The sequence below is a fragment of the Crocuta crocuta genome, unplaced genomic scaffold (genome assembly GCF_008692635.1).
Source record: "Crocuta crocuta isolate KB4526 unplaced genomic scaffold, BGI_CrCroc_1.0 scaffold1293, whole genome shotgun sequence".
In the NCBI taxonomy this organism is placed as follows: Eukaryota; Metazoa; Chordata; class Mammalia; order Carnivora; family Hyaenidae; genus Crocuta; species Crocuta crocuta.
Genome location: NW_027531937.1, coordinates 524,306 through 535,956, shown reverse-complemented (window position 1 = coordinate 535,956; position 11,651 = coordinate 524,306). Strand labels below are relative to the sequence as shown.

General features: G+C 48.2%; 1 protein-coding gene across 4 annotated transcripts in view; it reads left to right on the top strand.

Annotated features, from left to right (window-relative positions):
• SESN3 (sestrin 3) overlaps positions 1 to 1,256 on the top strand; it is a 75,785-nt gene extending 74,529 nt beyond the window's left edge. For 3 of the 4 annotated variants that reach the window (XM_077775039.1, XM_077775037.1, XM_077775035.1), the window contains one exon: positions 1,025 to 1,256. In XM_077775039.1, coding sequence (XP_077631165.1) covers positions 1,025 to 1,166 — 142 coding nt within the window. In that variant the 3' untranslated portion in view covers positions 1,167 to 1,256. The remainder of the gene's footprint in view (positions 1 to 1,024) is intronic. The other variant, XR_013337790.1, reaches the window with a different exon arrangement.
• Positions 1,257 to 11,651: the final 10,395 nt, after the last annotated feature.

Here is an 11,651-nt window from a genome sequence, read left to right as displayed (position 1 = left end):
TGGTGACAGTTATTATCACTTGATACTGTATTAATGGAATATTGCAATAGCGTACTTTGTGCAAAATATATAATTCCTGTTGCCTTTTAAAATGTCATTGGAGAAGGGCACCTGGGTGGCTCAGTCAGTTGACCGTCTGTCTTCGGCTCAGGCCATGATCTCCCAGTTCATGACTTCAAGAACCCCATCATGGTTCTTGCAGTGAGCCCACTTCAGATCCGTTGCCTTGCCCTTCCTGTCCCTCCCCACTCCTGAAAAAGTATAAAATATCAGTTGTGATCGCAGCAGGAGGCAAATTAATTTCACCATTGTCTCTTATGAGCCAAAACAGTAATGTAGAATGAGAACAGAGCATTGAACCTGGGGTCAGAGCCCGGCTTCGGAACTTTTTCTTCACATTCCAATACTAGCTTTGTGGCCCTAGAAGTAATTTAATCTCTGTGATCCGTGATTTCCACACCACAGTCTGAGGGGAATAATACCTTCTTGACATGGTTATTTGAGAAGTAGGTGGAATGTAGCCACGTATTTGAAATATACGTACAGTAGTGAGTTTGAACAGCGAAATGAGGAGGAGAAGAGATGGGGAAGGGGAGGTTATAATGTGTAACGGGAATTGATGGTAAGGTCCCAAGTAGAAATGTAAGATAGGCTTTTGGAAAGATACAGAGGACGCGTAAAGTCTTTCATGTAAGGTTTTCCCAAGGCAAGTCCTAATTTTGATTTATGCTGATTACATAAAAATCCGTATCAAAGGCGAGAGCTCTCCCTTTGTGCCTCGTGTCCAGCTGTAAGGGAAGTTGGGCAGAAACCACCTCCTTGCTGATTAGAGTCTGTCTCTTTCAGTAATATGCAACCTCCGGGGGAGGGCACGGGGAGGGCACATCCGGCCAACTCAGCCAGCAGCCTGGCCCTCCCCCATGGCCTCCCTCAACTCAAAAATCCCCCCTTTGGACGCTGGTTTCCTGAGAATTTATTAACAACCCTGAACCATTTTTTAAAAAATATTTTTATTTATTTCTAGGAGAGAGCGAGAGAGAGACAGCGTGAGCAGGGGAGGGCCAGAGAGAGGGAGATACAGACTCCGAAACAGGCTCCAGGCTTTGAGCTGGCAGCCAGCACAGAGCCCGACGCGGGGCTCGAACCCACGAACGGCGAGATCATGACCCAAGCGAAAGTCGGACACTTAACCAACTAAGCCACCCAGGCGCCCCTGAACCATTTTTAAAAGTGAAATAAAAGTCGATGTTCCTGTGTGCGCTTGGTCCTTTCACATACACGATCTCATTTATGTCTCCAGGTAACTTTGGAAAGAGCCGTTGTGTCCATTTTGCAGATGAGGAAGTTGGGCCTCAGTTTTGCCTGCCCAAGAGTTGGCACCTGGAAAAGGCACAGTGAGGATCTGAAGTCATCTTTCTAATAATCACTTTTTAAATTTTTTTTTTTTTGAGAGACAGAGCATGAGTGGGGGAGGGGCAGAGAGACGGGGAGACACAGCATCTGAAGCAGGCTGCAGACTCTGAGCTGTCAGCACAGAGCCCAGCGCAGGGCTCAGACCCACGAACCATGAGATCATGACCTGAGCCAAAGTCAGACGCTCAACGGACTGAGCCACCCAGGCGCCCCTCTAATAACGCTTTTTATACTGACCTTCCCCACCTTTTATTCAGCCTGTACTTCTTGCTTGATGATGGAAGTACCATCACCATGAGATTTTACTGAAAAGTGAAAGGATAGTCCATGTTCCAAACAAGAGGTTAGAGAACTTTCCTCTCCTGGTAACTTGCAACTTTTTTTAGTTTTAAAAAAATAAGGTGTTTTTTTTTTTTCCTCTCCAGTCCTGTAGGGGCACTTCTATTTAAAAGATAGTCCCCAAGGAGAAGGTTCTCAGACCAATTATATCAAATCAGTAGCTGTAAATTTAAAAGCTAAAAATTTCTCCCAAGAGACCCGCAAGCCTAATCCTAAAAAAGACTCAGGAAAGCTTAAGAATGTATTGCATTTTGGGGGCTCCTGGGTGGCTCAGTCCATTAAGCGTCCAACTCGTGGTTTCAGCTCCAGTCGTGATCTCACAGTTCGTGTCTTCAAGCCCCACATCAGGCTTCATGCTGACAGTGTGGAGCCTGCTTGGGCTTCTCTCTCCCCCTCTCTGTCTGCCCCTCTCCTGCTTGCTCTCTCTGTCTCTCTCTGTAAATAAATAAATAAGCTTAAAAAAAAATGTTTTTAATGTATTGCATTTTTACTCTTAGGACTATTCTATTTGGTGGAAGTTACCATTTCAAACTCATAGTTTCTAATGCACCTTTCCCACTATGGATGGAGAAAAGAGGCCGTGGCAGAAAATGTCTCTTCTCCCTAATCTCACATCCTTGACCTGTGTCAAAACCCAGGTGAGCCAAACCTGTCCACAGAACTCTTTCAAAGGAAGTTGAGGCCGGACTTGTTAATACTCCCTCTTTGGCACCAGCGTGCTCCTAAAATGAACACTAACAAATCTTTCATCTTCGATTCAGGGGGAAATTTAGGAAAACGGCCCTGGGTTACACAACCTTCCACCACCCACGGACTCTCTCCTTCCCTTGCATAGAGGATTAGTGCACGCCTCTTCTACACCATTGCACAGTCACGGTGGTCTCTTGCTCACTCCCTCCCGCCCTGCTGCTGCGGCCGGTTGCATGCAAGTACTGGCCAGGTGCAATGGGGGAGAGTGACTCGGGGCCCTGGACTGCTGGCTTCCAGCTTCTGACTCTGGGGCCGCTCCGAGTGCTCGTGGCAGGATCCCAGAACGATCCGCCTTTGCAGTAGGTGCGTACAACCAGTAGTGACCACTACACATACAAGGCTGTACGAGACAGGAATTTAGAAAACATCCCAGAATAAATTCAAATCTCAATGCCACCGTTGCTGGCTATCTGGCCTTGAACAGGTAACTTAATTCCGTGGGTTCTCTGTTTGCTCAACTGTAGAATGCAGATCACCGTATTAAGAAGGACATAGCCGCTGTCCTTAAGAAAGGGGAAGTGTGGGTAGGAAGAAGGTAAGATAGCGACATTAGACATCATGGAAAAGAATAAGGTCATAGTTTGTCGCATGGGGTCATAAAAATAGCTATCATTTACCAAGAACCTCCTCTAAATGTTAGGAACTTAGAAGACTTAATTTTTATTATAATCACTCTGCAACTGGTATTTCCCCCAGTTTAAAGAATTTAAAAAAATTAAAAAATAGGCTGAGGAAAATGAAGTGACTTGTGTAAGGCCAAAGAGGTGAATGATGGAACCACACTCAGGTTTGTCTAGCTTGAGTCGCTCTTCTGTTTCTTCTACGCCAAGTAAAGGGGAAAGTATCACATTCCACTTGGTGTTAGGAGTGAAGGTCTAATAGGCACTTGTAGAATTGCTAAGATTTGGATTTGCAGATTGCAGAATGGCACCTTCAGGCCGGGAGGACAGAGAGAGCCCCTGAGCGCCAGGTTCGGGCCGTGAGGGTAGGGCTTTGCATTAGAAGATGAATTTGGAAAGTGTCATTTGCTCAGACTGTGCAGGGTCTTAAAGGTTAGTCTTAAAATGTATTTACTTATTTGGAAAAGGAGATGAAAGCCGTTTTCAGTAGGTCTTTAGCGCAGGAATGGACGTGTCCCACTTCGAAACCACGCATCTCCTTAACAACCAGAGCCTGACCAGAATTTCAGGGCCTCGTGGAAGCAGGTAGCTGGGATGCCATCTTTGGGAGGTTTCCTGAGGATCTTGAATAATTCCTGAATATTTTTGCACATCCCGCACGGTGATGTACAGCAGACTCTCACTGTACTGGAAAGAGACACTGGAAACCACACTGTGGACATGCAAGGCCTTCCCTTCCCACGCAAGACCTTTCTGATGCCGGGGACCCACCCAAGAGCTGTCAGAAGGGAACTTTGTGCCTTCCGGCTATGTATTAGCTAAACAAAGTTTAGGTAGGTTGTTTGCATAAATGCAACAATGAATGTCCTTCCAGCAGCCACAACCTTTGAAATGTGACTTGACACCTTCTCTCATCAAGGGGTAGAGCCTATTTTTCTTAAATCTGGGTTCCTCTTGTGACTTGACTTGGCCAACAGTGTGGCAGAAGTGACATTGTACAAGTTGCAGACCTAGGTTCTAAGAAACCTTGCATGCTTCTGCTCTCTCTCAGAATCCTGCTGTGCCTGGGGCCAGCCTGCTGGGGGATGAGACACCTGCAGCAAGGTGACTCCTTCCAGATGCTCTGGCCAAGTCCTTGGGTAGAGAAACTCACCCAAGATCAGTAGTCAGTAGCCGACCTACAACTGATCACCGAGCTCAGTCCAGATAAGCAGAATCACCCAGGTGGCCCAGACACATGAGCATAACTCACTATTTCTTGTTGCACTACTGAGGTTCTATGGTTGAATGTTAGATAGCACTGTTGTGGAGATAGGTAACTGGTGTCATGTAAATGCTGGATGCGGTCAGTACTGCATTCCATACAGAATCCGCATTGGGATATTTCTTTCTCAGATCTCAGTTTATTAGGAGAGACTCCCTTGAGAAAAGTCTTAGGGATTTTCATTTAGATCTCTAGAGTCAATGTAGTTAGAAACTTAATAATCAGCCCTTTGCTCATCCCTGTCCTCAGAATGTCTATCTTTGCGAGACTGAAATATATTACATTCCTATTAAGCTTGTTCTTAGGTCCTCACCCTCAATATTTTGGGCCCTTAAGCATGACTGCACTCATACCTGGACTGGTGAGTTCAGGGCAGAGATGTCCAAACTTCAGAGGATAAGAATCACTGAGGAGCTTTTTAAAAATCCAGATTCATGGAACCACTCCCAGCAATTCTGATTCAGTGAGTATGCGCCAGAGACCAGGAACCTCCGTTTTTAAAATCTCAGGTAACCGGGGGCCACATACACCTGGAAAGAAAATGGTTGTGTTATAAGAATTTTACAGTTGTAGGGCGCCCATAATGCCCAGTCAGTTAAGCATCTGACTCTTGATTTCAGGTCAGGTCATGATCCCAGGGTCATGGGATGGAGCCCCATGTTGGGCTCGGTGCTGACAGCATGGAGCCTGCTTGAGATTCTCTCCTCTCTCTCTCTCTCTCTCTCTCCTCTCTCTCTCTCTCCTCTCTCTCTCTCTCCTCTCTCTCTCTTTCTCTCTCTCTCTCTCTCTCCCCTCCCCTGCTTGTGCTCTCTCTTCTCTCTCACTCTCAAAAAAAAAATTAAAAAATTTTAGAACTTTACAGTTCCAAATGTACTAAAACTACAATACAGGTACACACTACAGAGAAAGAAGAAAGGAAATCGACCACAGAAGAAGAAGTGGATACAAAGTAATCATGAAATCATGAATGGGGGTAGGTACAAGGAAAAGAAATCTTCTTCTCCTGGCATTGCAGTGAAGGTTCCTGCTATGCTTTTATTCCTCTCTCCGGTGGAGTGTAGGCCAAATTAATAGTTCTCAATTCTGATGTACCAAGAACCACCTGGGGACTTGGAAAATACTGGTATGTGAGAACGATCCCCCACCCTGAGATTTTGATGGAATTGGTTTGAGTTGCATCCAGGACATTTGGCTTTGACATCTCTCCTGGTGATTCCAGTGTCCGGCACATTTTGAGAACCAGTGGGCGGAATTATAACACGTCCCACCGAATAGATTTCTTCCTAATGGGGGAAAAACTTGCAGCCTCGATGTACCGCATCGACCTGCAGGTGGAAAGGAATTCCCAGCTGCTTCTAAGACCACATCCTTCCGGTGAGATCTCAGAAGCGCTGGGAAGGTGAACAGGGAAACACACACCCATCTCATGGGACCCCTAGGTAAAGAAGGCAAGTGCCCAGCTCATTTCCGAGCAGAGTGCTATTGCATATTGAAGTCACTCTAGAGTTCTCCACATTTTTATAACTGTATTTCTATGTATCTAAATTTCTGTGTCTATATGTGTATTTACACGGATCGGGCATCAGGTACATAGTGTCCTCTGTCATCGCCCTTCTTCCTGTAACTTTGTGGTAAGAATGAAATACACCCATGAAAATAAGACATAGGGGGAACCTTTAAAAATTAAATGGACTATGCTAGATTGCAGTCTAAACTGTGGTTCCCAAACCTTCCCTCGGAGCATCAAAATCTACAGGCAAGTGCCTTAAAAATAAACATTCCTGGAAACACCCAGATTTTCTGGATTAGACTGGAAGGTAAGAGCACATATAGTTTCCCTTTTGATGAGCTCTGCACACAAATTTTTATGCACTCAACACCATCCCTCAAAATCCTCCTTTTGAGAATCATGTAGCTCTTGGGAGCAAGTCCCCTTAGACAATATTATCCACAGAGTTACAAGGCCTTAAATCCACCCTGATTGCCTATACTCTCTGTGCTCAGTATAGGACTGGGAAACCAGATGGGGTCCAGGAGCTGACTGAGATGCTGGGAGGTGAGCAGGGGAGGGGGAGGTTTGGGGCTTCAAAGGTCTCCTGCACCCTGACTTCAGGCACCAGAAGTGGTGGTGATGGAGGCGAGGTAGCTGGTACAGCCTGTCTGCTTCCTGGGTTCTGTGGAGCCTCTAGCTGCTCAGAGCTGTACCAGCCTGACTTCCCCAAAAGGAATATGCCCCTTCTCATCGTAGAATAGTAGATTCTAACTGACACCTTCCACTGAGCCCCTGCTATGCAAAACAGGATTCTGTAACTCCTTCTATCAATTCTGCCTGTAGCCCCGAAAAGGACTCAGGAGAAGGTAAAGTGACCCCGTATCCCAAAGTGAAAGGATGCCCCATGTATTCAGGACTGGCAACAGGGGTGACCCCAGTCTTCTTTGTGACCCTCCCTCCAGCCCTGCTACGGGCTGTGAAAGAGCCGAGAGGGAGGGTTCTTTCTTTAGAAAGGACTGGGCTTGAGTCCCAGCTCCCTTCACAGAGACCACTCGGAGGAATTTATACTTGTCTTGTGGAGTTTAGGGAAACTTACAGATTGCTATTCAACTCCGCTCTAAAAGAGAGCACACAGCTAAACTGTGGCCCGGGCTTCCCTGGTGGGCAGGCCAGCGCTGGAGGGAGGAAGGGAAGGAGCAGGCACACCTTCCCGCCCCACCCCTGCCGTAGCCAGGAGGTGCACTGTCCTTATGGAGGCCAGGAGGGGTAACCAGGCTGCAGCATTCGACGGGACACCGTCTAGGGGAGGCACCTGCCAGGGACGCCTGGGTAGCTCAGTGGATTGAGCGTCTGACTTCAGTTCAGGTGGTTCTTGAGTTCGAGCCCTGCTTCTGCTCACTGCTGTCAGTACTGCACCTGCCTCAGATCCTCTGCCCCGTCTCTCTCCACCCCTCCCCCTACTCATGCTCTCTCAAAAATAAAATGTATACATTAAAAAAATAAAAGAAGAAGAAGAGGATCTGCCAGAGCGCGGTTCCCACCCCCTACTCGCCACACACACACTAAGGCCAGGCTGGGGAGAGGGTCCACAAGAGACCACTCCCAGAGTACATCTTCCGAGTCCATCTGCTATGGCCTGAGCTGTTGCCTTTAATTATAAGAGCAACAAAAGCTACAGCAGAGTTTTAAACTATGTGTGTGGAGGAGGGAGGAATGATAGCAACATTATTGGATTTGCATTTCAGGAACATTCTGGCGGGAGCACGGAGCATGGAGGGGCCCAGAATAGAAGTGTGAAGCCTGGTTAAGGAGGCAGGCAGAGCAGTACGAGGAGCAGGTAGCACCCAGTGGGGTGGGCGTTGCAGAGAGGATGACAAATAGATGCAATTCGGGACACGTGAGGAGGAGCAGCGATCAGACAGAGAGGGGCACAGGGATAAACAATAAGACGGTGTCAGGATGACTCCCAGGTCTTTGCCTGGACCCAGATGCCGCCTGATGGAGCCACTCACTCAGACAACACCGGAAAGGGGCTGAGTCCTAGGGAAGAGACCATGTGTCTTTGCCTTGGTCACTGGGGATCTGGGGTGCCTTTAAGGCACACAAAGATGTCACGTGGGTGAGCTGAAGCTCTGCTCCTAGGTGGGATGGCTTAGGAAGAAGAGGGAGGGATGAAGGTGACCTGAAAGCCAGCCTGGAGCCCAGGGCGAGAAGACACTGTGCCAGGGAAGGAGGTAGCAAAGGAACTCTCAGAGACGCAGGCAGAAAGGCCACGTGGGCCACCTGTTCTTAGTGGGAGCCACAAAACAGGGGATAAATAGATACTCTCCCTGCCCACAGGGACTTCACAGTCCACAAAATGATAGAACTACAAATTGCAATAAGTGTTGTAAAGGGAAAGACAGGGAATAAAGGTGAATCGTGGGGCAGGGAAAGGTTGCTGGAGGAGGGGACATTCTACAGATCAGCTCCTCTCCACCGGGATGCTAGATGCTAATGGGGGCCCGCTGGTCTGGGGTAAATATGCCCCAGGATTCACGTTGATTTCTGAAACTCCTGGATTGAAGATACCAGTGCACAGGGAACAGGGAACGGGGGGTGCTCCCTGGTGCCCATTGTCTGCTTCCCCACTGGAACCCATTCTTTCCTCCCCAGCAACTGCCAGGAGGAGCTGAGGACCCATGGGAACCCACTGATTGTCTTTGACCAGTGTCTCCCAAAAGAAGGGTACAGAACTGGCAGATTTGACCCAGAATAAATGCCTGGCCGGCCATAAATGGGTGGAGAGAAGGTACCACAGGCCCTGCTCCTGGTGGAAGATGATTGGGCTCTTGTCCACAGCCTGGGGACATGTACAACCTGGCCCACACTGACCCCTGAGGGAGTCAAGCCCTTGTTCAGAGTAATGTGACCGAGAGGGTATCAGGTACCACTCAGCCCTGCCAAGCAGTCAGCGAAGAAATGCTAACTGGGGTTGCCATGGTGATTTTGGTGGTGAGCGCATTCGGATGGCCTTGGTGATACAGCCCAAGACTTCCCCTGCCCAGGCTGCCCGAAATACACCCCAGACTAAAGGTATATTTCTTCACCCAAGGTCTCTGTCAGACTGCTTTATTAGATTCCTTTAATCTAATTCTTTGCAAAGTAAATGGTACAGTAGTAGTCATATACAATCCCACTTAACCAAGGCAAACGAGAGGCACCCTTGTAAGGCAGCAACTTTAAACACTATGAGAAAGTACCAAGTCACAGAGAAGGGAGTCCTTAGGCTCTGACCTCAAACCCAGATTCAAATGTTTATTTATTTTTGAGAGAAAGAGAGCAGGGAGGAGCAGAGAGAGAAGGGACGGAGGATCCATAGCCTCCCCCCCTGACAGCAGCAAGCCCAATGCGGGGCTCGAACTCTCCAACTGCAGTATTATGACCTGAGCCCAAGTTGGATGCTGACCTGACTGAGCCACCAGCCCCCACCCCCAGACCCAAATTCAAAGCCCAGCTCTGCCACCTACTGGCTCTGCCCCCACTTCGGTGACCTTGGGCCGATTCCACAACTTCCACCTTCCTTCAAGGTCTTCTTGAGTGGGGGCATGAGAGAACTTAGGACCCAGGGATGTTTTGAGGATTCAGTAAGATAACGCCTGTAAAGGACTTGATGCTAATAGTAAGAATTATGATGCCAGTGTTGACTCAACACTTAAGAGTACACCGCATCTGGTCAATGTGGTTTACCTGAATGAATGAATGCCCTATTAACTAGAACTCCTGGCCTTTTTGCCTGGTCCCGCCTCTCCACCTTCCTCCTTGTGCACTTCCCACCTCCCCAAGCCGGGCACAAGGCCTTGACTGTAGCCACACTGGCCTCCCCTTCTTCTTACAGCCCCCACCTTCTCCCCTGCCTCTGACCACAGAGACCAACTGGTCTCCCGCCCTTCACCTTTGTCTCCCCAGCTCCTACTTGCTTTTCAGGTGCAAATCAAATGTCCCCAGGTCTTTGAAGCCTCCAGAGCTTCAGGCCAGCAGTCAGCTAGCTGCACCTTCCTCCGCCCTCCCACACACTTCCTCCACACCTGACTGAGAGTAATAAGCCCAAGCCCCAGCAATGTGCTTAAGTCCCTTAACTTTGTAAACCCATCAAATAACCTCAGGAACCCTATAATGTAGGTTTTATAATTAACTCTGTTTTAGATACAAAATGTGAGGCACAGAAATGTTCATTAACTTGCCCAGTGCCACGCAGCCTAGAGGCCGCAAAGCCAGCGCACAAACCCTGGCCTTCTGACTGCAGAGTGGGGGCCATGGCCACCACACTATGCTGCTTCTCCCTGGTGCAGGGTGCCTGGGCCCTTCTCTTCCGTGTCAGGAGGGGTGGGGGAGGGGACTGTGTTCCATTCATTTGTGCTCCCCACCCCCACCCCAGGCTCNGCAAGACAAAAATAGAATACTAAAGGAAAAACCACTAATCCAAGAAAATTCACCCATGTGTCCTGGTCTCTTTTTCTTTCTGTCCCTGATTTCTGATTGGGAAATTCCACTCTGAGTCCTGTCCAAGGGACCAAGTACAGTCTCTTTGAAGTTGATGTATAATAAAGAACTTCTAGTTCATCCAATTTTTTTTTTAAAAAAAAGCTTTTCTTTTTCCCCATGGAGAGAAGTCTGGAGCCTAATTATAAACAGAGACATAGTATTTGCAGTGACACCTTTTCCCATTGAAAGGAAGGGATTCGGTTTTTATTTTATTTTATTTTTAAACATTTATTTATTTTTGAGAGAGAGAGAGACAGAGCATCAGGGGGGTAAGGGCAGAGAGAGAGAGAGAGAGAGGGAGACAGAATCTGAAGCAGACTCTAGGCTCTGAGCTGTCAGCACAGAGCCCATTGTGGGGCTCGAACTCTTGAACTATGAGATCATGACCTGAGCCGAAGTTGGATGCTTAACCAACTGAGCCACCCAGGCACCCAGGGATTCTGTTTTTAAAGAAAAGAGTAATGACAAAATTCAAAAGGCAATGGGGCTTCCAGAAAGGTCTCTCTCTGGGGTATAGCCCCATGCTCGCTCCTCAGACAGAATGTAGTGGTGAAGACAAGCAGTCCTGAGAGAGAGGACTTGGGTAAAATCCTTGCAGTTAGCAAGACGGAAAGGCTGCCATGAGGGTGCTTGTCCCTTTTCTTGCCCCCCAGTTTAGGGTCTAAATTGCATATCTCCAGGATTCTTTCCTTTCTCCTCAGAAATGGGGCCAACTGGTCTTTTGCCCTGAGTCATCCACGTTCCTGGGCGCCTCCCCCCCTGCCCCCACTCTGCCTTAGAAACAAAAGGTGTGGCTTTGCCAAGATTAAGTGGCATTCCTTTCAAAACTCCATGCCTGGCTCAGTTCAGTGCACACAAGCAGACACCTTTGAAGGTGCTATGGCTTATTTTCTAATAAAGCAAAACTATCCAGCAGGACCGAGGCCCAGAAAACCAGACACCTTTCAGATTCACGTCCTCATCAGCTCTGCAAAAAATGGATTTTTCAGCCAAAGCTTAAACATGTGCTGAAGCCCCAGATTTGAAAACTGTTTACAACCACAACCGGGAGAGGACATGGGAGGCGGTAAGGAAGTGTGGGGGCGGGGGAAACACTGGTGTGGGCTTTGGCTTCCATCTGCAATGACTGGGTTCACCAGCGCGCACACTCCTGGCCCCACTGGCAGCTATACGCTGAGCACATCGTTGTACTAAAACTGAGTGTGGGATCTGAAGGGGTCTGCCGCGGGGTGCCGCCCTTTGAGTGATT